Source organism: Leucoraja erinacea, chromosome 28, assembly GCF_028641065.1.
Source record: "Leucoraja erinacea ecotype New England chromosome 28, Leri_hhj_1, whole genome shotgun sequence".
Classification (NCBI taxonomy): domain Eukaryota; kingdom Metazoa; phylum Chordata; class Chondrichthyes; order Rajiformes; family Rajidae; genus Leucoraja; species Leucoraja erinaceus.
In genome coordinates this window covers 13126699-13152770 of record NC_073404.1, presented here as the reverse complement: position 1 = coordinate 13152770, position 26072 = coordinate 13126699, and the positions used below count along the sequence as shown (strand labels likewise).

The 26072-nt window shown below is 52.9% G+C and overlaps 1 protein-coding gene across 1 annotated transcript in view; it reads right to left on the bottom strand.

Annotated features, from left to right (window-relative positions):
• Positions 1–982: 982 nt before the first annotated feature.
• The window catches only part of spag5 (sperm associated antigen 5), a 32058-nt gene continuing 6968 nt past the window's right edge, over positions 983–26072 (bottom strand). Inside the window, exons 5-23 of the mRNA XM_055657413.1 lie at positions 24406–24598; positions 22294–22401; positions 21598–21690; positions 20805–20939; positions 19726–19819; positions 18280–18427; positions 18117–18179; positions 15229–15403; positions 12663–12775; positions 11729–11903; positions 10717–10822; positions 10053–10136; positions 8817–8943; positions 8330–8462; positions 6631–6732; positions 4707–4859; positions 3857–3931; positions 3114–3194; positions 983–1242 (exon numbers count right to left, since the gene is read on the bottom strand). Coding sequence (XP_055513388.1) covers positions 1156–1242; positions 3114–3194; positions 3857–3931; positions 4707–4859; positions 6631–6732; positions 8330–8462; positions 8817–8943; positions 10053–10136; positions 10717–10822; positions 11729–11903; positions 12663–12775; positions 15229–15403; positions 18117–18179; positions 18280–18427; positions 19726–19819; positions 20805–20939; positions 21598–21690; positions 22294–22401; positions 24406–24598 — 2245 coding nt within the window. The 3' untranslated portion in view covers positions 983–1155. The remainder of the gene's footprint in view (positions 1243–3113; positions 3195–3856; positions 3932–4706; positions 4860–6630; positions 6733–8329; positions 8463–8816; positions 8944–10052; positions 10137–10716; positions 10823–11728; positions 11904–12662; positions 12776–15228; positions 15404–18116; positions 18180–18279; positions 18428–19725; positions 19820–20804; positions 20940–21597; positions 21691–22293; positions 22402–24405; positions 24599–26072) is intronic.

Here is a 26072-nt window from a genome sequence, read left to right as displayed (position 1 = left end):
GGCTCACCATTGATGCAAAATTTAATAAAGCCAGCCACAAACACCGTGGACATGAGCAGGTCAGGGCTGAGATCCCACAATGAGCGACTGACCACCCAACACCTGGCCCCCATCTACAGGGGACGTCAGGTGTAATGGAACATGCTCTACTGGCCTGAATGAGCACAGCTTCGACAACCCTGAGAAGCTCCTCTCACCATCCAGGACTAAGCACCCCCACTCCATTCACCAGCCTCTACCCTCCCACTCCATCAGCGCTGGGGCCAAATCCTGGGTCTCCCTCCTCAGCAGCACTGTGGGGGGAGCCCCTTCCTCACTCTGACACAGTGGGTCGAGAAGGCAGCTTCTCAGGGGCAGTTCGGGTGGGCGACAGATACTGGTGAGAACACTGACGGGCGAGGAGACCGGTCACGTTCACTGACTACTGCTGCGATCTGGAATGACACAGTTAGACAGATGATTGGGCAGCAGTTCCAACTGTCTGGGCAAATGGGTCAAAAGTCTTTGTAACGCGAGCGAGTGTGTAAGTGGATTCTCCCGTGACCTTCAAGCCTTGCAAAGAGGTAACATTACTCAATCTCTCATCATCCACTCTCAGCAGAGGAAATGATGCAGAGAGATTGTTAATTGTTCATTCCTGAAATCGCACAAGAAATAAGAGCAGGTCACTCAACCAGAGGTTCAATGTGACCCCAATAAAGAGAAGAACACACGATGTCAACAGATGCAACTTTATGGTACAGAGGGGAAATATTCAGAGGGGCAGATCTCTACAGACAGGCAACAATCAGGAAGAGCGGCAATGAAACACAGAGCAGGATTACAACACTGGTAGTTATATACAACTGATAAATAAATACTTTGCACTGTGTGTAGAGGCCTCAGTGGGGGGGTGGGTGGTGGGGGGGGGGGGGGGGGGGGGGGTTGGCAGTGGACTCCAACAATGAGAGAAAAGTCAACCCCAAAATCTTTAATGCAAGTGGCTGCACTCTCTGGTCTTCTGTACAAATAAGAAACCCTGGGCTTTTAAACTGGAGACACAAATCTGTTGCTGGAGACGCAAATCCTACTGTGAATCAACCAGAAGCCCACACCTCACAACAGCCCTTTCCTCCTCCAGCGAGAGAGAAGGGGACACATTTGCCCCGTGACACACTATGTTGCCAGATCATCTCCAAGGCACTGCAGGAGACACTTCAACTCCGCTGAGCTGCCCACCACTTCAGGTATCGAATGGAGAGTCTGAAAGACAGACGGATAAGACTGGTGTTGGCATTGGTTTATTATTGTCATGTGTACCAAGATGCAGCAAAAAACTTTGTTAGGCATTCTCTCTAGGTCCATCATACCATACACGAGTACAAACAAGCTACGCCAAGCACAACAGGTAGCGCAAAGGGAAAAATAACCAGAGTGCTGAATATAATGTGTGGATTACAGTTAGAAAGTGCAGATGAAAAAATAAAAAGTGCCAGGGCCACTATGAGACAGGCTGGATAATTGAGACCACACCCCAATTTATGGAAAGACCATTCAGTGGTCAGATAACAGGGAAGAAGCTGTTCCTGAATCTGGTGCTATGTGCTTCAGGCTTTTGTACCTACTGCATGACAGGAGAGGGGAGAAATGACTGAAGTGAAGATTCTCCATTATGTTGTCCACTTTTTCCAATGCATGAAGTGTAGACGGAGTTGTAGACTCAGCTGCACAGATAGAAACAGGCCTGTTGGCCCATCTCGTCCATGTGGACCAAGTTTGCACACTGGGCTAGTTCCCTTTGCCTGCATTTGGCCCATATCCCCCTAAACCTTTCCTATCAATACATCTGTCCAAATGCCTTGAAAGCAGTAATTATATACACTCCTATAGCTTCCTCTGGTAGCTCGTTCCAGATATAGACGACCCACCACACAAACCAACCTCCCCCCCTCATCGACACCACACCAAGATAAGATAAGCATTAGCTGGAATGCGACATCTAGGGATGGGCGGCCCTGAGTAAAGCCAGGAATGTGGGCTTCATGTGGCATTTATTGACTGATGCTGGGGGGTGGGGGGAGGGGGGGGGGGGGGGGGGGGGGGGGGGGGGAGGGGTGTACAGCAGGCAGCAGCCCTACTGCAGAATCAGCCTGCAGTCCTACCATTTTAATTGAATTCTAATTTTGGATTTCCTTTATGAAGTAGGTAATCAGATCATTATCCTGGGAGCTCCCTAACCCCCATCACAGGACTTGATAATATGTAAAAAAATCATTTAGGTGATGAAGGACTAAAAATAGTGGAGGCTCGAGAAGGGGTCGTGTGTGCCACAGATCAGCAGAGGGGATGAGTTAAAAAAAAACAGGTGGCGGGGATGCACGCCCTTGCAAGTGAAGGACAAGGCTAAAGGGGAAAGCAGGGTTTGGACCAAGGAGTCTGAATGCTGGGGAGAAGATCATGAGCAGAATTAGGCCATTCGGCCCATCGAGTCTACTCCACCATTCTATCATGGCCGATTTATCTTTCCCTCTCAATCCCATTCTCCTGCCTTCTCCCCCTTAGCCTTCGGAGCTCTTACAGATCAAGAGCCTATCAAGCTCTGCTTTAAAAATACCCCATGACTCGGCCTCCACAGCCTTCCATGAATTCCACAGATTCCACCGCCCTCTGGCTAAAGAAATTCCTCTACATCTCCATTCTCAAGGTATATCCCTTTATTCATTTATGACGATACTCATTTACAGGAACACATTTGGTGAAGACCATCAGTGGAGGGCACGTGCAGGGATACATGGGGAGGAGGGGGATGCAGTCTCCCCTGGGACAGAGCATTGTTAAGGCAGAGATTTGTCGATTCTTGATTACTACGAGAGTTAGGAGTTATGGGGCGAAGGCCAGAGAATGGGGTAGAGAGGGAGAGATAGATCAGCCGTGATTGAATGGCAGAGTAGACTTGATGGGCCAAATGACCTAATTCTTCTATCACTTATGACCTTATTAGTAGTGAGGATCTGAGTCCAGATGGGAGCCATTCTTCCTACCTCCAGACGTTACAGGAAAGGGGAAGGGTGGGGGGGTGGTGGAAAAGAGAGCTGCACCCCATCCCGTCCACCCTCTGTTCCCCGGCCACTTACTCGTCTGATGTGCTCTATCAGGTTGTCCAGCTTGCGCACCTCGGCCTCTGCTTTCTGATTGTTCTCCTCCAGGATGGCTCTCTAGATGGGGGGGGGGGGGGGGGAAACAGAAGGCGTCACTGATCCACGCAACACAACCACTGAGCAACCTCCTCACAGACCGGGTGCCCCTCACGACGGCAGCCTTGGTGATGGATCGGCGAGCAGCCCCTCGCTCCCCCAGCTCCCGGCCTGGGGTTGTGCAGCCGGAATCGACCCAAAGAGTCCGAGAGGAGAGTGGGACAGGGGAAGATGACAGGAGGGGACTGGCAGAGCTTGTAGTCCTGACCGCTGGAGAGAGGGAGAGAGAGAGAGAGAGCCACCGCTGGTGGGGTTAATAGCCTCAGGGATGCTGGAGGCACCTTCTGCAGTACGTCAGACCAGTCCTGGCCCTGGCAGTGACCAGGTGCTTGTGTGGGCAATGTGAGGAAGCCCAGGGGGTGTGCCAGCTTCACCCAGGGCCAGGGATTGAAATGCTGCTCAGTGCAGACGGGTAAAGTGGGGGAAGAGGAGGGCAACTCTCCCAGACATGGGGAGAAGGGGCCCAATGACCTCCTGCCCTGAAGCAGCCCCTGATTGAAGGAGGGGTGCTGCTTTGTGGAAATGGTGGGGGTATATTTGTAGAGGGGTGGGTTGATGTGTAGAGGGTGGGAGGGACGGGGACCCACCCACAAGCTGCACCAAGTCCACAAGAAGCCACTCACATGTCTGAACATCTTCTCCTTCAGCTGCTGGATCTCGCCGTCCTTCTGCAAGTAAGCCCCTCGCAACTTCCGCACCTTGGGTTGAAGAGGTCAGCAGATGAGAAGCCTGTGAGGCGGTGTCCAGTGCTGTTCCCCACACTGTCGAAGGGTCGGCAAAGGGTCTCCAACGCCCCAGGGCCACACACCTTCAATCGGCCTGCTCCGTCCACACCCCCTCGCTCCCAGCCGTGGCCCAGAGCAGCAGGCGGTGTCTGTCGGGGAGACGCTGCCTGGGGCATTGGGCACGGAGACTTACAGTGAGGAGGCATCATAGCCTGTGATCAATAGACTCTGCTTGGGCGAGGAAGCGAGCCACGATGGGCAGCATCGCCAGCCAGCACAGGCTAAATGGGCCAAATGGTCGTCACTGGGCATCACTGACCACTGGAGAGGCTCCATGAATTATCCAGCTCTGCCATGCTGGGACTGGCAGTCAATGCCCACCACCCCACCTAGCCCCAGGAAGGATTCACGTCTGCCAACATCAGCCTGTACCCCGTGGACCAGAGTGTGGCAAGAGTGAATTGATTAAATGATGCAGCATGGAAACAGGCTCTGCATTCCAGACTATCACACAAGGTCTACTCCACTTTTGCACCCACTCCCTACACACTAGGGCCAATTTACAAATGGTAATTAACCTGCAAACCCGCCCGTGTTTGGATGTGTGAGGAAACCAGAGCACGCAGAAGTTACAGGGAGAACGTGCAAACTCTACACAGACAGCACCAGAGGTCAGGATTGAATCTGGCGCTGCGAGTCATCAGCTCTACCCGCTGCGCCACCACACACGCCCCAGTCGCGTCCTTACCTGCTGCTGGAGATCCACCTTCTCCTGAAGCCAGTCCTTGCCCAGAGAGTCCCCGGGGCCCTGGAGTTTGGCAAACTCCTCGCGGTAGGTGCTGGCCTCCGTCTCCACCTGCTGCAGCTGCCGCTTCATATCAGTCACCTGCTGCTTCATCGCCTGAAACCAGGGTCACACACGTCACTCCCAGCAATCTGATCAGACCCCTCCCCCTCACCCACACCAAACATTCCCCAATCTCTCACCATCTGGCAGCCACAGCTACAAGTAGCAATTGTTTCATCAACCTTGGTCAGGGTCAAAAGCCCCCAAGATACACCATCCAGACACACACACACTCGGCGGTAGAGAGAGCGATGCTCCTTCTCTGCACCATCCCTTCCAACACTGACAAAGTCAGACAGAGCGTAGCTCCCTTTGCACTGTGTCTGACCCTGGAGTATGTGATAGAATTGAATTGAATTGAATTGAATTCCTTTATTGGCATTCAGACCTTACGGTCTGAACGAAATTTCGTGCCTGCAGTCATACATACAATAATACAATAATAAACAACAATAAACACAAATTAACATCCACCACAGCGAGTCCTCCAAACACCTCCTCACTGTGGTGGAGGCAAAAATCTTAGGGCTGCAGTCTCTTCCCTCTTCTCCCTCTGCGCTGAGGCGATTCCCCACCGGACGATGGTACAAACAGTCCCGCAGCTCACCGAACCCCGCGAACGGGCCGGTTCAAACACTGCGGCCCGGGGTGGTCGAAGCCGCCACACGTCCAGTCCAGCACACGCAGACGCCGGCCCGTGGCTGAACCCAGGACACCGCCGCCAGAACGTCGTCCCAGCCACCGGAGCACCGTCCCAGCCCCCGGACCGGATCGCCCTCACGTGAGTACCGTTCCACCCTCGGGCTGGGCCACTCCAGCGAAGAATGGTGCGAAGAAAGCTGTACACTGTCTGAGGTAGACAAAAATGCTGGAGAAACTCAGCGGGTGAGGCAGCATCTATGGAGCGAAGGAAATAGGCAACGTTTCGGGTCGGAACGACCCGAAACATTGCCTATTTCCTTCGCTCCATAGATGCTGCCTCACTGCTGAGCTTCTCCAGCATTTTTGTCTACCTTCGATTTTCCAGCATCTGCAGTTCCTTCTTAAACATTTACAGTGTCCGATCCTGGATTGTGCGATGAGACGGAATGAAGCTCTCCCCCCCCACACCATCCCATCACACACACACTCCAGGGACAGACACGGAGTGAAGCTCCCTCTACATTGTCCGACCACACGCACCTGGGTGCCAGACTGAGTGAAACTCACTCTGTACTGTCACATCGTACAATCCCAGGGTCAAACAGAGTGAAGCTCCCCGTTGTGCTAATGAGCCTTCCTCAGAGACAGTAGGTGTGGGCTTCTATTATCCAGTCGACAGTTTGATTGGAACAGTGGCTCCACTGGTCAATGGCCTGCATCCTCTGTGGGAGGGCAATGGGCTGGGGAGCGACTGAGAGAGGAGAGGTCTACAGTCTTTTAGTTTGGTTCAGAGATGCAGCGCAGAAACAGGCCCTTCGGCCCACTGAGTCCGCACTGACCCAGCCATCCCCGCACGTGAACACTATCCTGCGCACACTGGGGCCAAGTTACACATACACCAAGCCAATTTACCTACATACCTGTTCATCTTTGGAGGAAACCAAAGATCTTGGAGAAAACCCACGCGGTCACGGGGAGAACGTGCAAACTCCGTACAGAGAGCACCCGTAGTCGGGGTCAAACCCAGGTCTCCGGCGCTGCAAGTGCTGTGGGGCAGAGGCTCTACTACTGCGCCATTGTGGCCTCCCTTCTCTTATTGGACCGAGGTGAATATACGTTCCATGTGTGGGGGGGGGGGGGGGGGGGGGGGGGGGGGGGGGGGGGGGGGGGGATAAAGCCTTACCAGAAATTGCGAGTGTTCCTCGAGATTGGAATCCAACAGCTTGTTAAATTCGAAGATGGTCTCATTCTGACTCTCCAAGGCTTGCTCCAGTTCACATTTAGTCTGCAAAGGATTTAAAACCTGTCATTTCAGCACTGCAACCGTGCCACGTGCCTGTAAATATGACCGGGAGTTGCCAGAGAGCGGTTTCCAGACGTTAAACAGCATTAGGGGTCGGGAGCTGAAGTTGGATGGGCCTGGGGCCATCGAGGAGACTGTGGTAGTCATAGATAACGTGCCTCGGGCACAGGCAGAAGTGGATGAGTGACCACCGGTTAAAGGGAGGGGGTAGAGAGGTGCAGGACACTCCTAGTCATGAACCAGAAGACACAGGTTTGTGGGTATATGCAAGGAGTTGCCAGTGCAGGTGGTTGAAGAAGCATTTCTTCAACCGTTAAAAACATTTGGAGGTAAGGTTTAGAGGGATTTAGGCCAAATGTGGACAAATAGGACTAGCTTAGATGGGCCAGTATGGACAGATTGGGCCGAAGGGCCTGTTACCATGCTGAATGGTTCAAATAGAATTGATCGAGCAGATCTCATCTGCTGGGAACTGCAGCAAGGCCAGCCCGACACTGCACGGTGTCAGAAAGATGTTCGACTGCTGCTGTATCAGCACTAACACCCTTCAACAGAAGCACGAAATGTCCAGTTACAGGAACAACATTGGTGTTTTGTGTGCAGAACTGCAAATGAAGCATGAACAGAACTAGAAAAGGAAATACACAGCAAAACCGTGAGGAATGTGGTCGATTCTGCCCCAGGGGAGGAGCCGATTGAAGCATTCAATGGGTCGGAGCATAAAATGGACATGTTACATTGGAGGATGCAGGACATGGCACGTGGACACAGTGACACAAGAAACTGCAGATGCTGGAGGAACTCAGCAGGTCAGGCAGCATCTGTGGAGGGAAGGGGCAGACGATGTCTCAGGCCGGGACCCTTCCACAGATTGAGTGCGACTCGAGTCTGAAGAAGGATCCCGACCCGAAACGCCACCTGTCCATTCCCTCCACAGATGCTGCCTGACCCGCCGAGCTCCTCCAGCTGTGTGTTTGGCTCAAGACACGGCGGTATCGGATTGGAAATGGCAGGACGGGGCAAAGAGTGAACGTGACAGCAAAAACAAAGACACAGCCGACTCAAGGGTGGTGGGGTGTACGGTACAAGCTGTCAGAGATAGTTGAAGCAGGCACTATAACAGCATTTAATGGACGTGTGGACAGATACATGGATAGGAAAAGTTTAGAGGGATATGGGACAAACGTGGGCAAATGGGACTGGCTTAGGTGGAGCATCTTGGTCACCATGGACACGTTGGGCTGAAGGGCCCGTTTCCATGCTGTATGACTCCACAACTATGAAGCTACTGAGGTCAACATTTAACCTTGGGGTTGGGGTGGTGAGGGGAGAGAAAGCACAGACACAGGGGCTGCGGAAGGCAGAGGGGAGTTAAGGGGACAGGCCTGAAGGAGAGGTAGAGCTGGGGGTGAGTTTGCAGTTTACATGGAGGCTTTACAGCCATGGTCAAGTGCTGAACGTTACAGAGCCAGCCTCAACACAAGGCTTCACTCTCCACACAGCCACTTCTGTACCCATCCCAATCCCGCGCCCGGGTGCCTGTGCACGGCTGTAGCACGCGGACACCAGCGTCTCCCACCTTGGCGTGTGCCTGGAGCTCCCGTGCCAGCTGCCGGTTCTCCGCCTCCAGCTCGCCAACCCTGCTCTGCAGGCTGTGCAGCTCCAGCTGCTTCTTGTTGCTCTTGGCCTCCTGCTGCTCTCGCCCCACCGAGCTGTGGAAAGAGTCCAAGGAGAGGGCTGTTAGATCCCCACACACGGTCGACCAGCCCAGGGGTGTGCGCTCTCCTCACGGCACGGACCGCGGTTGTGACAGGCGCCAGTCAGCTGCACACGTTGGAGGCTGCGCTGTTGTGGTCAACATGCCCCAAATGAAGAAAGTTGGGGAGGGAGAGAAGGCACGAATCCTTGGGAGACGCGGACTGTTGGAATGTGCAATGGAGGGCGGGGAGGGGAGATTCCCTGACCCATGCCTGTGCCAAACTGGCCAGACTGAGCAAAGACTGGGGCCGGTGACAGACCCAGACCTGCCCACCCCCACAGGCAACCCTAAAACCCACCACACTTACATCTCCCGCTGCAGCTCCTGCACCTGCAGCTTCATTACGCTCTCGGCCTGCGTGCGGACGGCCAGCAGCTTCCCCAGCGCCCGGTGCAGCCTGCACACCCGCTGTTGCAGGGTGTCCTCCATGTCTGCTGCAGGAAAAAAAAGCACAGCCCAAATCACAGCAGCACCCAGCACAGTGACAGCCGTGGCGGTCCCGTCCCACTCCATCCCTATACATCCCCGAGCCCACCTTTGTCCTCTTGGGTGGGGGGAGGAGAACAGACCCATCATAGTTGCTCCGGGAGGGAAGCTGGGGGATAAGGAACAACTTCCAGTGTCATGTGCCAGGAGACTGAGGACTGCAGTGTCGACTATCCCCTCCAGGCAGCTTGCAATACACTGGTTCCCCCCCCCCCCGCTCCCATAGTCATTCTAATAGTTCCACTCTGCGCATCTTTCAATCCCTCTCATTAGCACAGTGGCGCAGCGGTATAGTTGCTACCTTACAGCGCCAGAGACCTTGGGTTAGGTCCTGACTATCATGTTCTGTGCTCTTTTTTATTCGTATGGCTGTATGGTGACCACAAATATCACTGTACCAATTGGTACACGTGGCAATAAAGGTCTCGTCTTGTCTCCGGTCCCTTGACCACGGGTGCTGTCTGTACGGAGTTTGTATGTTCTCCCCGATTTTCTGCCACACTCCAAAGACAAACAGGTTTGCAGGTTAATTGGCTTGTTCAAATTATAAACTGTCCCTCGTGCCTGAAGGACAGTTGCAAGAGTGCGTGGATCGCAGGCCAGCGCGGACACGGTGGGCCGAAGAATATGTTTCCGCGCTGTATCTTTAAACTAAATGAAAAAAGCACATCTGTGCCAGCCAACAATGGCCGATTACTGACTCCACCATTCCCTTGCCAGCCCCGATTTGTCACCTCTAGGCCCTTCCTCTCCTCCCACTTGCATCTTTCACTCTGAAGGGTTCCGACCCAAAACATCACCTATTCCTTTTCTCCAGAGATGCTGCCTGACCCGCTGAGTTACTCCAGCATTTTGTGTCTATCTTCAGTTTAAACCAGCATCTGCAATTCCTTCCTACACATTTCTTTCTTTTTATTTCAGATTCGCAGCGTCTGCAGTTTTCCTTTAAATCTCCCACTGCACCGTCCCATCACACACTCCCCAGGGTCAGGCACAGAGTGAAGCTCCCTCTACACTCTGCTGGGTACAGGCTCAGTAAAGTGAACAGTGACCTTACCTGCTATGTCTGTGCCCGTTGGTTTAATTGGAGCAAAGGCACTCTGCTCACTCCTGATGTCACTCGTGGCCGCCTCCTTACGTTCTAAACCAGACGACAGGTTAAGTTAAGAGCGAGTCTCTGCTTTGAAGTGACCCTCGTACACTCCGCTTCTGCTCCCTTTAGTGGACCAGCTGAACGGCTGTGCCTAATGCCGCTGGCTGGAGTATAGATGTCTCAGCCTGGCCAGAATCACAACCCAACAGGCCGGCTGGCAGGGCATGGATATCTGGAGGCAAAGCCCCCACCTCTCTCTTGATACCCAGTACCATTATTGCAGTGGGCGTTGCCAGAGCCCATTCCCATCCAGTGTCCGTCCCCTGGCACCATGTCCCCAGCCAGTGCCCAATCTCGTCACCCCTGACCCCATCGCCCCACCCTATGCCCGACCCCATCACCCTAGACAGCGCCCAACCTCTAACATCATCTTCCCAGCCATTGCCCAACCAGACAACCCATCCCGTTCTCCTGCCCCATCATGGACACCACAGTGACAATGGCTTCAGGATCTGAAAGAAGTTGCAATGATGGTATGACCATCCTCTCCCACTGCCCTCCCTCCACCGTCACTATTCCACACCCCGCCCCCCTTGCTCGCTCGCTCTCTCCCCCCCACTGGGTTTACCGTTGCCAGCCCGAGTCATCTCCCCTGTCTCAGCAGCCTGGTCGCTTGTCTGCTCAGCTGCGACCGGTGGTTCTGCCTTGACTTCAGCAACGGTCTTGGGAAGATCCTGGAGGGGAAAAAAAGCATAGCTGTTGGTCAAATTTCAGATAAAGATATCGGATCCCCAAATTAATTGGCGGCAGACTTCACATGGCAGGTCCCCTTGACAAGTTGTTCTTCACTTCCAGACCGGGGGCTGCCTGTCCAGAGCTCGGATTGTAAACCGAAGCTACGGGACCCCCTGGTAGCTGGAGGAAGCCGTGCAGCCAGTCCAGGCAGAGAGAACTGGGTGAATCCCAGGCCACATCCCGGTGAAATGCAGACACAAGAGTTTGAAGATGCTGAAATCTTGAGCAAAAACACCAAGTGCTGGAACTCAGCGTGTCAGGCAGCAACTGTGGAGGGAATGTTTTAGGTTGAGACCTTTCTTCAAGGCCGATACAAATGGGGTGAAGGTTGGTGGTGGGGGGGGGAGGGGGGGGGGGGGGGGGTGGGAGAACTAGAAGAGAGAGGTTGAGGTAAGACAAAGCCTGGCGAGTGTTAGGTTGATACAAAGGAGGGGGTCCGATTGGCAATTGAAGTCAGAAAAAGCTAAACTCGCTGTTCAGTCACAGGTCACTAGGCAAGGAGCAGGACACGTCTCCAATCCCACATTTTGCAGGATCGGGACATTACTGGCAAGGCCAGCATTTACTGCCCAGCCTCAACAGTCCTTAAAAGTGTCTTGCTGGACCAGTTCAGTATCAACCACACTCGACTCATAAAGAGACCAGACAAGCACATTTTCTCTTCCAAAGGAAATGAATGAATCGATGGGATTTACCACAATTCCCAGCTCCGTGAGGGTAGTAGGTAAATGTGATTAGTTTATGTTGGTGTCATGTTTGGCATCGACAATGTGGACTGAAGGGGCCCCGAGTGCCAAGTTGTAGCGGGGCCGGCGTGAGCCCAGGGGGCAGAGATCGATACCCACCTGCTGCCAAATCTTCAGAGTGGTCTCAGCCGACCTGGTGGCGTTCTGCATTTGACCATCCATTTCCATGATCTCGACGATGGCCTGGTTCATCTGCTCCCCCATCTCCATCAGCATCTCTCGTGCATCCTTCTTAACCATGTCCAGCTCCGAACGCAGGCGGTCACACCGAGTCCTGGTTGGGAGAAACATCTTCACTGGCACCACTCCAAGCATGGCACACCTGGGAGGTGGCAGTGGGGAGGACGAAGAAACCTCGCCCACCACGTTAGTCCCTCCGCCCTCCAAACTCCCCACCTCCTTGACTGAAAGATACACGACGGAAACAGACCCTTCAGCCCAGACATCAATCGCAAGTTCACAGCAGTGTTATGTTACCCCACTTTCTCACCCACACCCTGAACACGAAAGGCAATTTACAGAGACCGATTAACCTACAAACCTGCACGTCTTTTGGGATGTGGCAGAAATGAGTGCACCCGGAGGGGACACACATGCGGTCACAGGGAGAAGGAACAAATTTCACACAGGCAGCGCCAGAGGTCAGGATGGAACCAGGATCTCTGGTGCTGAAGCAGCAGCTCAGCCGGCTGCTCCACTGTGCTGCCCCTCCACCCGTCAACCTCAGCCTTACTGCAGCCTGTAACCTGCACAGCAAGACTCCTGCTGCCAGCTTCCATTCCCAATGACCCATGCATTGAAAACACCAACAGTGTTCCTGCTCCAGCTCCACCTCACTGCCTTGCACCCCATCATAAGAGGGCCATGCACAAGGCAAGACCCCCACCCCGGCAGTATCTTCAACCCTGGGGGGATTGGGTCTGCTCAACAAGTCCTCCAATCTGAAGGACACTGTTGGGGCAAGGGTTCACCCCAGTGTTGAGCCATCGGCATCGGCCCTGCCCCCAGGCACCCTGTCCCACCCCCCACTCACCGCAGCTCCTCACACTGCAGGTTACGATGGTGTAGGCTGCGGATCTGCTCGCTGAGCTGCCCCTCCGTCTCCGACAGCTGCTCCCGGGACATCTTCACCTCCTGCTCCATGAACTGACAGAGGAAAACAAGCACAGACGTTCACTATCCATCCGCCAACAGCTCCCTGCCCCATCCTCATCCTGTGCTGTCATGTACCAGGGGCTTCACCTCCCCATCATCATAGGATCAGGGCTCAGCAGTACCAGGAGCCCTGCCCTCTGCCGGCCAAGGGGACACGGGTAGCTTCTGCAGCCCACATCCACTCAACGCACCCAGTGGGAGGTGGCGATACAGATCCCGTCAGCTCAGTGGACAACAACCTGTCGAGGCAAAAGATTCCCCCTCATGTTCAGTGCCAGAGCCAAGAGCACAAGGGGGAAAATATACAGGTAATAGCAATTGGTGTAGAGGGATTTTGGGGGTCCGACTCCATTGCTCCCCGAAAGTGGCCACACATGTAGAAAGAAGTGAGAAAATAAGAAAGAAGACATTTGGTATTCCTGCATTCATCAGTTGGGGTGGCGAGTACAAGAGTCAGGAAGAGATGCTGCAGCTTCACAGGACTTTAGTTCGGCCCCATCTGGAGTATTGTGTGCTCTTCCTGTCACCCCATTACAGGAAGGAAGTGGCGGCAACAGATTTGCCAGGATGCTGGCTGAATAGAGGGCATTAACTATAAAGAGAGATTTGACTGCATCGCAGGTTGTAGAGAGACTTGATAGGAGCATACAAAATTATAAGAGGCAGAGATGATTGTCAGGACCTTTTGGTGTTTATGAGGCTTTTGAATAGGCATATGGATATGCAGGAAATAGAGGAATATAGAGCACATGCACATAGGTGAAATGACTTAAAATGGGCACCATGTTTGGCACGGACATTGTGGGCTGCACGGCCTGTTCCATGCTCTAACTGCCCAGCAGTGATTGAGACATGGGGGCAGTGAGCCACAGTCCTTGAGGTAATGTTCTCACGGGAGGAGAATCTTGACGGGGCTGTGTCCCCATGTCTCTGGATCCCGTTCTATTGTTCTGCTAGGGGGGGGTGGGGGGTCTTGCTGAGCAAGCAGCTCCAACATGGGGGCAGTGGCCACACTGCCTGATATGCTGGGAGGTCTGGTGTCCCCTTCAACCTACTCGCCCACTTCCTGGCTGCCAAGCACTCGAGAGTTCAAGGCTGGAAGGGCTGATTACTAATATCAGGGCCAGGGTAAACGAGTGCCCGCAGGTGCCACCTGTGGACGCCAAGGGGCAACTCCAAGCACGGACAAAGCAGGCCGTGGTGAGCAGCGGGCAGGAGATGGAGCTGGGAGCTGCTCACCATCAGCAGCTTCGAGGGAGAGTTCCCCACTCCCCGCACCGTGCCAGAGACCGCAACCTTCTGAAAGCTCACAACTGGAGCACAACCCAGTTTCTGGATAAAGACTGGAATCCAGGACAGGGCTCAGGGGTGCAATCCGTAAATAGGGTAGGCTAAAAACGGCAAGAGTCACACCCGTGGGATGGGAGGGGTGGGCGCCGCAGAACCAGTTACCGCCGATTCAATGTTCCAGCAGCCGCTGTCGGGGATTCGCAATCATTGAGATTTTAATCAAATGAAAGATGTAATTTCAGAACAAAACCTCAGGGGAAGGAGGGCAGGTCCTGATACGCAAAGCAGAGACTGAGAGATGGTCAGGAGATTGATGGAAGGTGTGGGTGGTGTGGGAAGCCTCTCTCTGCTGTTCAAGCAGAGCTTCAGTCAAACACTCAGGCTGGACACTTGCCAGACCAAAGTTCTTCCCCAACTCCATGGACGTGGTCTAGAACTGGAAAGTAGTGCTGCTCCTTTGTTTAAGAAGGGAACTGGAGATAATACAGGAAATAAGACAGTGAGTCTCACATCAACGATAGGGAAACTATTGGAGAGGATTCTTCTGGATAGGATTCTTCAGGATAGGATTTGCTTGTATTTATTTAATACGGAGTGCTGGGTGCCTGCAACACACCGTATGTCAGGAATCTGCAGATGCAGATACAATAGTAGCATAAAAGCTTCCAGATAGGGACATGGCTATGCAGGGATTGCAGGGATATGGATTGTATGCAGGCTGAGATTAGTTTAACTTGGCTTCATGTTCAGCACAGTGTATGTGGACCAAAGGGCCTGCTCCTGTGCTGTACTGCTCCATGTTCACTCAAGAGTCAAAGAAACAGAGTTCAGTCAGTTGCAGTTCATTGTCTGAAAGGACAGTGGGTGAAGGGAAGGAATGACGGGCTCTGGCAACACTTGAACCAGCACCACAAGAAGCTGGCATGGGCTCAAAGGGCCAGCGGCTCCCTTCCATGCTTAAAAGTTGCACTACTGAAACGGCTCTCTCCTTCCCTCAGGAAGAGCTCCACCCAGGGGCCTCCAATCGAGCAGACACCAATCGCCACCTGCTCTTCCTCCCTCCACCCTCCCCCCCCCCCGTCCTCCAACATGTCCTGGCCCCCCACGCGGTGCCCATCCTCACACACGTCCCAACCCTGGTGCACACCCGTTACCTCGAAGTTGTCGGAGATGAGGGCAGCCTGGGCCCGGATGTCGGAGAGCTCCTGCAACGCCACATCCTTCGCCTGCAGAGCTCGCGTCAGGCTGAGGACTCGGCCCTGGGCTTCGGAAGCGGCCCTCTCTAACCCTCCCTTCTCCTTCAGCAGCTTGTTCACATCCTCCTTCAGACTGAACGCAGGCGATAAAGCACCACACAAAAAAAAAGGAGAAATCAGACCAGCATGGCCAAAACCACAAGGAAAACAGGAGAAGTTGTTGGCCTCCAGGCTGCCCCTCACCTCTTGGTGATCATCCACTCCTCTGGGACAGTTCCCTATAGCCAATCACATAGTCATCTGCCTACATATCTAAAGATAGGAACTGAGTTTGAAGAAGGGGTCGAGCCAAAACATCCCCATCCTTAGGTACACAAAAATGCTGGAGAAACTCAGCGGGTGCAGCAGCATCTATGGAGCGAAGGAAATAGGCAACGTTTCGGGCCGAAACCCTTCGTCAGACCTTCTTTCCTTCGCTCCATAGATGCTGCTGCACCCGCTGAGTTTCTCCAGTATTTTTGTGTACCTTCGATTTTCCCAAGCATTTGCTGTTCCTTCTTAAACACATCCCCATCCTTATTCATCAGAGACACTGCCTCACCTGCTGAGTTACTCCAGCACTGTATTTTTTCTGTTCCATTTCCAAACTCAGGGGTAGTTCAGGAATTTGTTGCACTCTCCGGGAGATGGAATTTCTACGCACCCGAGTTTTAAATGACTGGCCCTTTATTTTATAATAATGATATCTACCTGTATGTCCCCTCGTTCATGACCCTCGCACCAATGAAAACATCTCAACGTCCACCATGTCAAGCCCCCCCCACCACTGGATCTTGCATGTTTCAACAGGATCATGCCTCATTCTTATAATCTCCAAGGAATATGGGCTCAAACTGTCCAACCTCTCTTGATTTGACAACTAGAAACATAGAAAATAGGTGCAGGAGTAGGCCATTCGGCCCTTCGAGCCTGCACGCCATTCAATATGATCATGGCTGATCATCCAGCTCTCAGGAATTAGTCCTAGGATGGCTTTGCACAGCCTACTATATACTTTTTGTAGGCAAGAGGATCAAAACTGTGTGCGATGTTGCTGTGATACCTCGCCTAAACTCTGTACAATTGGGACAAATCCTTCCCTATCTTAAACTCCAACCGCTACATAATGATTGCTCTGGATCAACTGTTCATTTACTGATGTGTTTCTTAGCTTATGTTCCTAGTACACACCTCCACCTCCGTGTCATTATACCTGCCCTTATTTAAGTACAAGATGGTGGTTTGGGTTGTGTAGTAACAGCATGGCAACTTCTATCACATTCTGGTTACTACCTCCTTGGAGGATCTTTAACGACAAGGTCGCTAATTAATCCTTCTTTATTACCCACGACACGTCTAAAATAGCCTGTTCCTAGGGAGGCACCAAAATTCACCGTAGTCAGAAGCAGTACCTGATGCAAATTCTTCAAAATGATGCCCTTGCAGTTTTGATTTGTCCAAATAATATGTGGATGAAATGCTCTCACGACATCCCTCCCCCACATTCTCACCCATTTTGGCCCGTACATTCAGAACATTGTACAAGCTGGAGTTTTGAGCACTCAGACACAGTCGCCCAGCAACCACGTCTCCATAACAGTCACTGGAGCAGCATTTAGAAGATTGAGGGGGGATCTTATAGAAACTTACAACATTCTTAAGGGGTTGATGCAGGAAGATTGTTCCCGATGTTGGGGGCGTCCAGAACAAGGGGGGGGTCACAGTTTAAGGATAAGGGGGAAATCTTTTAGGACCGAGATGAGCTAAACATTTTTCACACAGAGAGTGGTGAATCTGTGGAATTCTCTGCCACAGAAGGTAGTTGAGGCCAGTTCATTGGCTATATTTAAGAGGGAGTTAGATGTGGCCCTTGTGGCTAAAGGGATCAGTGGGTATGGAGAGAAGGCAGGTACAGGATACCGAGTTGGATGATCAGCCATGATCATATTGAAGGGCGGTGCAGGCTCGAAGGGCCAAATGGCCTACTCCTGCACCTATTTTCTATGTCTCTATGGATCAATCTCGGACCTTGCTGTCTGTGTTGTTAGCTCGTCCGTCCTGCTGCATATAACGTGCATTGAAATAAAGATTATTTAAAGAAGGAACTGCAGATGCTGGAAAATCGTAGGTAGACAAAAATGCTGGAGAAACTCAGCAGGTGAGGCAGCATCTATGGAGCGAAGGAAATAGGCGACGTTTCGGGACGAAACGTCGAAATTTCCTTCGCTCCATAGATGCTGCCTCACCCGCTGAGTTTCTCCAGCATTTTTGTCTACCTTTGAAATAAAGATGGTTCAGCTTTGATTTCCGTTTCAGCTCTCACTATCGCTGGGTTTGCTGCGTGCTGCATCATTTCGCTTCCATTTAACTGCCATGCAGTCACACGTGGTGAATGTTCTGCGCCAGGACTCTCGCATTGCCTCCTCTTCTTGGAACTCCTCCCCGGTCTCATTTCTAACCCCGTCTACAACCGCGATTACATGATGCCACTGGGAGACCCAACACAGTTCAGATGGAGCCAATCCCAACAGAACCAGTCTCCGTTTGCCGAGCCCTGGTGCTAATGTCACATGAAGGGGGTAACGCACATGTATCTACCCCTCAGTCGAATCCTTCGCCAATTTGCACGAGCAAGCAAGAACCTAGAAGCACCAACTGGCTTCCCCTTTCCATAACCCATTGTGTAGAGCCCCAGAATTACCCCCCTTCCTCGGCCCTGTCCCTCCAGCGCAAGAGAAGGGTCCCACCAGTCCAGCACCACGAGAAGCTGCCCCCGAGCGACCAGCGCAAGCTTGGGTTGGTCATACCTCTGCACGTTCTCCAGCAGCGAGTCCACCATCTCCTTGTTCTGCACCTCGCAGGCCTGCAACCTAGGGTGGGGCCCGGGAAGAGAAGCGCGCACACCGTTACAGCGATGCCATTACCCAGACAACCACCCCCCTGCCATCGCCCACGACGTCACACACTCACCGCTCCGTGCTCTCGGCCAGAGCCGCCTCCGAGAGTTTCCGCGAGGCCTCCGCCGTCGCCAGCTCCACAAAGTATCGGCCGTTGTCCTTCATCAGCTTCTCCCGCTCGGCCTCTGCTCCAGCCAGCTGATGGTTCATGGTTTCCAGGTCTGGGGAAGGTATGACAGGGTTGACCGGGGTCACTGTCACGGCCGACAGTGCGTACGACACACCACCAGAGGACCGAGGCCACAGCGTGCGCAGATCTGATCACGTCATAGAGGATGCAAGTTCCTCGTGTCTTTCTTTTACAGCTCCACTGTGAGATCTTCCTAAAGTACGCCTATATCTGGGAGACCCTCTGTCACTGCTTCCCCTCTCCTGCTGCTCTCCGCCAACCACTTGCCGGGCTTTGTCCGGCCCCCGCCTCCCTTATCCCGTTTTCCCCCCTTCCACTACAATCTGTCTGCCAAAGTCCTGGCCCAAAATGTCCAGTCCTTCCAGATGCTGCCTGACCATTAGAGCTACTCCAGCACTTTGTCCAAAGCTGTTACCGAGGATGAAAAGTTGCTGCTACAAAGACCGATTGGATGTTTCATTGGACCAGGCGGCTGAGGGGAGATTTATCAGAGGTCAATAAAAACGAGGGACCTACATAGGAATGACTTGCTTCGCTTCATAGTGATCAAACGTCAATGAGCAGAGACTTAGTCATGAGCAGAATGATTCTCTCACTAACTCTTTATTCTACACTCTTTTTTCTCTTTGAACTACCTGTGGTGATTGTGTGTGGCATGATGGTATTGCATGATTTGACTGGACATCACGCAGACAACGGTTTTCCACACGGTCTCAGTATAGGTGGTAATAATAAATCAATACCCATTAGAAAGGAGGAAAGGGTGGGGGGACTGCCCCAGCACGACGCTCCCACTGCCCCCCTCCCCTAGCGCAGCGCTCCCTCGCTACCCCTCCACTCCCTCGTGTCCCCACCCACAGCCCAGCGCTCTCTCGCCTCGGTGCTTCCACCCCCCGCCTCCATGCACCCTCACTACATCCACCCTGGTGCAGTGGTCACCACCTCTCCCCCGCCTCACCCTAGTGGCCCCTCACCACTGCTGTAGCTCTCCCTCAGCACAGCGCACGCAGTACAGGAGAATCAACTTTGGTCACAGGATTCAGTCTCCATTGTGAATTTTGAACTCATAACCAGACACGAGAATCTGAAGAAGAGTCCCAACCCAAAACGTCGCCTGTCCATTCCTCCCCACAGACGCTGCCTGACCCGCTGCATTCCTCCAGCACCAGCGCTTTGCTTGAACCCATGGCCATTTGCCTCGGGCCAAGAGCAGATTCCTATTGAACCTCAGAGGTCACCCAAACCCAGTCACCACGGCACGTTACCAGTGCCTCGGGGGAGGGGACGGGGAGGCAGGTGCCTGCACATTACCTGCACCTCATCACCTACCAGATTTGAGCTGCAGTTTCTCGCTGCTCAGCTGTTTCCCCATGGCCAACGCTTCGCGCAGTCTGTCAGTACAATGCTCCAACTCCTGCTGCATCTGGGCCAAAGAACACTTGTTTAGTCTGAGGCAAGCCCAGCACAGCAACCGAGAATGCATGCGGCAGCACGGGCCCCGCCTGCAGCGGCAAGGTTGCATTTCAAGGACCCATTCTAAATTAACAAGGATCACCGGGCATCGTTGCCTCCTCCGGAAAACAGCCAACAAAACCAGGGACCTTTCTCAGTCGGATACAGGTTTACACGATGCACGCGCCACCAGTCAGGTACAACTTGTTCCCTCTGTTATTAGACTATTGAGTGACCCTCCCATAAGCTGGGGTGTAGTCCTGATCTTCCAACCTACTTCATTGCCGATATTAAATGATTTATCTGAAACTGTAATGCCACTATGCTGCAACTCTAGTGCTTTGCTCTTTGCGTTACCGATTGTACTTGTGCACAGCTTGATTGCACTCGTGTACAGCATGAATTGCCAGCACAGCACACAAACTAACGTTATACGCTATGTGTCGAGACATGTCACAATGATAAACCAATACCAAGCTCCGTTGCAGCCGGACATGCTGCTGTTCTGCAACTCACACAACTCTGGGCTGTAGGCTGCCAGCCCACTGCCAAAGCCAAGATCAGCAGAAGTGACTGGGGTGCCTATTGGAGCACCATAGGTCTGGTGTTAACCCAGCAATGCCTGTTACCGTGGCTGAGCACCCAACCAGGAATTCTGATGCAGCTAATCACCACCTCCATGCTCAGTGCTTGCAGGACCATGTATTTGTGCACGGGTTGTAGAGCATGCAAGTGGGAATGTTTATTGAACATTATCTTCCCACTGTGTCTATGGCGATGACTATGAATGGATCCAGAGTGCACCAGTTTCCATCTCCATTAGCCGCCCCCCCGCCCCACCCCACCCAGACAGAAACGGGAGCCCTCACTCGGCACCCAGCAGAGGGAGGAAGGTTAGAGTCATGGGGGTGGGGGTATCAGGAAGCCGTGACGGACCGGCGAGGTGAACCACTCACGTTTGCCTGCTTCCACTCCGCCTCGGCGACTTGCTCCTTCATTGCTGCCGCCTCCTCCAGGGCTTTTGACGTTGCCCGGCCCGTGGCCTGCAGTGTTCTGGTGCTCTGCCGGGCCAGCTGCCTGGCGTCCTCCAGCTGTGCCGACAACACCAAAACACCAGCCTTAGAATCAACCTGGGCGGCAGCGAGTACCCGCGGGGAGGGAGTGACGCGTCCCCAGCCCGTTCACTGGCTCCTGACCACAGCCTGAAAGAGTCCCGGACACTGCCCTGCCATCAGGGAGAGGGACAGGGAGCCAGTCACTGCCACTTCAGCACATACATGGAGGTAGAGATGGTTCAACAGACAACCTCACGTCACAAGGTGGAAGTGGGGGCCATCGCACAGCATTCACACCTCAGATAGTGAATCGACCCACTGCTGCAAGCAGCAGGACCACAGTAACAACTGGACACAGGCTCACACTGGCAAGGAACAGCTGTGCAAAACTGTTCCAGCCAGTGACACCCCCACCCCCTCCATGTACAGCCTCCTCTTGCAACACAGCTGGCACGAGGCAGAACCACTGGAACAGCTGCAGTGGGAGGGGCAGCCCCACCCCCACCCCCAGAGCAATGCCATGGTGAAGGGGCCGAGGTTGAGTCACTGGGCAGTGCTGACACCTCCTCCTCTAGTAGACATCCCGCAGGAGACGGAGGAGGTGGACGGCAGCTGCCCCTCCCTGCAGCATGGCGAGTCCCCGGTGAGTGGGGTGGGGTGGGGTCGGGGGTTGCTCTGAGCCTCACACACTCACCTGCTGCGACATCCTGGCCCGCTCCCTCTGCATCTGTTCACAGGTTCCATCAGCAGCACGCAGCCCATCCTCCACCTCCCTGAGCAGCAAGCTCTGCGGGGAAGTCGGGGGGAAATGCTCAGAGACGGCAAACAGAGATGCAGGCAATGCCAGCCCAGACCCCCACCCCCAGACCCTCACTCCCACCCAGTGGAGAGCTTTGCCCAGATACACCTGCACCCCAAGGACAAGGGGAAGGCACCACCCAGACCCCAGCCACTACCACCCACACCCACGTCCCCACCTTAGATCCTCATCCCTGCAGGGGACTGGCCCAGCCACAGACTACTACTGCCCTCAACCAACCCCTGGCGGACACTGACAACACACAGGTCCCTATACCCTGGGGGACCAGCAGCTGGACCCTGGCCCCCACACCCTGTACTCCGATCCCCACTCCAGCACAAGTGGCTCACACACCCTGGGGGGAGGGAGGTCTGGCTGGATCCATACCCCCCCCCCCCCCCACCCCCATCTCAGACTCCTACCCCTTTGTGCGGGGAACTGCCCTAAACCCCCACCCCAAGTGGTGTAGGCTGGTTCCAGACGGCCACTGTCAGGGTGGAGGGGGGGTATTGTTCGGACACAGGCCCGCACACCCACACCAGTCCGCAACACACCACATGAGACCTGCCCCTCTCCCTCCCCGGTGCTCACCTGCTGCCCCCCAGTGTCAGCGAGGGCTGCCTGCAGCTGCTGGTACAGCTCCACGCTGAGCTCCTGCTCCCGCACCCTGCTAGTCTGCGCCAGGTACAGCTGCTCCACCTGGCAAACAGAACCACAACCAGGTCAACAACTTACAACCCCCACGGTAAGGGCCAGGGCAGTCCGTCTGCTTTTGTTTGCATGCTATTAATCAAATCAGATACTAGACATGAACACAAACAAGCCAGACACAAGTACCACAGGTCGAGCAAAAGAAAGATACAGAGTGCGGAATATAGTTTCTCAACACTGTAGCATGACAGTTCCAGAGAAAAAGTCCACAATGAGATAGGGAGGGAAATCGGGCCGTCTCCTTGCTTATGGAAGGACTGTTCTGAAGACTGACAACAGCTGGAATAGAACTGTTCCTGCGTCTGGTGGTATGTGCTTTAAAGCTTCTGTATCTTCTGCCCAATGGCCGCGGAGAGAAAGAAATCTCCTTAATTACTGTATTTTTGGCTGCTTCTCTGCGGCATTGTAAAGTGTAGATGGAATCAATGGTGGGGAGTGTGGTCTGTGTGCTGGACTGGGATGCGTCCACAACTCTCCTCAATTTCAGAACCAAGATGCAGAGAAACAGCAACCACTTGGAGGAGCTCCAGTTAAAGTTTCTAGTCTTCTGATTCAATAAACAGTTGGACTGAACTAGGGAGCATCCCCCTCCTGTGGTTAGACCACCGAGGGAGTACTCTGACCTGTTCTGGTCCCCATTATATAGTCACAGAGTGATGCAGTGTGGAAACAGACCCTTCAGCCCAACTTGACCACACCGGCCAACATGTCCCAGCTACACTAGTCCCACTGCACGTGTTTGGTCCATATCCCTCCAAATGTGTCCTATCCATGTACCTGTCTAATTGTTTCCTAAATGTTGGGGATAGTCACCGTCTCAACTACTTTCTCTTGCAGCTTGTTCCATACACCCCCCACCCTTTATGTGAAAAAGTTACCCCTCAAATTCCTATTAAATCTTTTCCTCTTCACCATAGGCCTATGTCCTCTGGTCCTCGATTCTGGGCAAGAGACTCGGTGCATCTACCCAATCTATTCCTCTCATGATTTTATATACTATACCTCAATAAGATCACCCCTCATCCTCCTGCACGCCAAGGAATAGAGTCCCAGCCTACTCAACCTCTCCCTATAGCTCAGGCCTGCTAGCCCTGGCAACATCCTTGCAAATCTTCCCTGTACCCTTTCCAGCTTGTTCCGAAGGAAGTACGGAGAGGAGATTAGAGTTCCAGACACTGTCCGGTCCATCATGGGTCAACTGACCTTACTATCATCAAAAACATCTACAGGAGGCAGCACCTCAAAAAAGCAGCTAATATCAAAGACCCACACCAGCCCAGCCATGCTCTCATCTTGCTATGACCACCAGGAAGGCAACACAGGAGCCTGAAAACTATGTCCACCAGATTTAAGAACAGCTTCTTCCCAGTAACCATCAGGCTCCTGAACACTGGAACACTAACCTCAACTATGAACTATGTGTTTTTTTTGGCACTAGTATTGTGATTATTAATTTGACTTTGTGTTTATTATATATTATCAGAGTGTATTGCATACAGAGCTGTTATGCTGCGGTCAGAAAGAATGTCATTATTCTGTTGGCGGTACATATGACAATTAAACACTGATACAGCCACTGGAGAAAGGATTTACCCTGCTGGTACTGGAATTCAAGGAGCATCAGGAAAGATTGGATGGGGTAGACTCTTCCTTCCAGAAAGGGGGAGACTGAAGGAAGGGCTCGAGTGACCTTGCAGGCATGACAGGAACTAGAGCGGTAGGCACAGCCTTCATGTCGGGAGGCCTGCCTCGCCCAGGTAGTAGGAAGAGCAGGGGCGAGACAAGCTGATTGTTGGAGGAACATATGGGGGGAGGAGAGGTGGGTGGGGGAAGAGAGATGCGGGCTGTGAAATAGCTTACGTAGAAACACTGGCAGAGAGTGGTGGTTTCCTGCGTAATTACTTGGTGCCCAAGTCAATGGAAGGTGACCCGAGCTGTTGAACGCTGGGTCTGATGGACATCTCTGGGCATGGACCCATTGCCCCTGCTTACCTCGAGTGCCTGGGTACTGCTGGTCTGGGTGAAGGCCTCCCTCTGATCAGCTGGCCCCACACCAAGGTGCAGCCCCTTGCTCTTCCACAGCTCGCTCAGCTGGCTGGACAGAACCTCGTTCACCGTCAGGGCCGTCTCCAGACGGCGTTCCAACTGGTCCCGGGGAACAGACTCCAAATCCTTGCGGGAAAAGCTGCGGGTGGCAAATCAACGGGTCAGTCACACGCACAGCTCAGGGGAGAGGCAGCAGCAATGCCATTCAAAACACCTCTACCCGCACACTAGTAGCTCTGCTATCACATAACACTTGCATTCATAAGAAACCTGGTGTTTAGTTTACTTTAGTTTAGAGATAGAGAGGAAACAGGCCCTTCTGCCCACCGAGTCCATGCTGAACAGCAATCCCCGTACACCAACACTTTCCGACACACTAGGGACAATATTTACAATTTTACCAAGCCAATTAAACTACAAACCTTGGGAGTGTGGGAGGAAACCGGAGCTCTCAGAAAAAAACCCACCCAGAGAACACACAAACTCTGTACAGACAGCACCCGTATTCAGGATCAAACCAAGGTTTCTGGTGCTGTAATGCAGCAACTCTACTGCTGCGGTCCTTTATTGAAAACCACTTTAGAAAAACAATTGCATCAATGGGGTAAGAGTGGGGGTAAGCGAGTGGTGGTGATGGCAGTAGAGTTTCAGACCTGCAATGACAAAGTTAGTTTCGTGCCAGGATTTTGGAAATAAAATTTTGGAAATTTCAATAGCTGTAATTATTTTTTGCTGCTGCAAGCTAAAAATACTAAAACGTCTACCAGTTTAATAATCATTGCACAAGTGGTCAATAGAAGTGAGTGCTTGTCAATTTTAATGACCTCTCACAGAGAAACTGACTGTGTTCTTAAGTGGCAATGGTGTGATTACTGCAGAAGGTTACATGGAAACCTTGACTTGGTTTTGCAAGACAGCTTTTCTTCTGCCTGCCAATTTCAAAAATAACTTAAGTGGTTCTTCCTTTTGGCCCATGTAACACAAATAATGTAGGAAGGAGCTGGAGATACATGGTTTACATCAAAGATGGACAAAACATTGGAGAAACTCAGCGGGTCAGGCGGCATCTTCGGAGAAAAGGAATAGGTGACATTTCGGATCGAGACCTTTCCTCGACCCGAAACCTCACCTATTCCTTTTCTCCAGAGATGCTGCCTGTCCCGCTGAGTTACTCCAGCTTTGTGTCAAATTGTATTACAAATAGTGTTCCCCAATTCATAATTTGCGTTATGTCCATCTCATGTCATGTAAACACAGTGTAGCAGTCTGCATGTCAGACAGATCATCGGGAAGGAGGGAGAACCCTATTAGTTATCCGCATAACTTGGGTGCTCAGAGCGAGACAGCCCCAGACAAACACCGACACAACTCCCACCTTCAAACCATCCCCGGATTGCAAATCCCATATATTTCTTTCCTTCCCTGGTATCAATCTGTTTGACCCTAACAAAACACCTGTCCACACAGCTATCAGAAGCTGACACCGTACAGGGAGGGTGGGGTTGAAACCATCACTTGGTACATGGTCACTGGCCAGATTATTGTGGTGGTGAGCACCACTTGTCTAATCACGGGCTAAGGGCCTTTGTTCTCTGGGAGACGCCAGGAGGTGG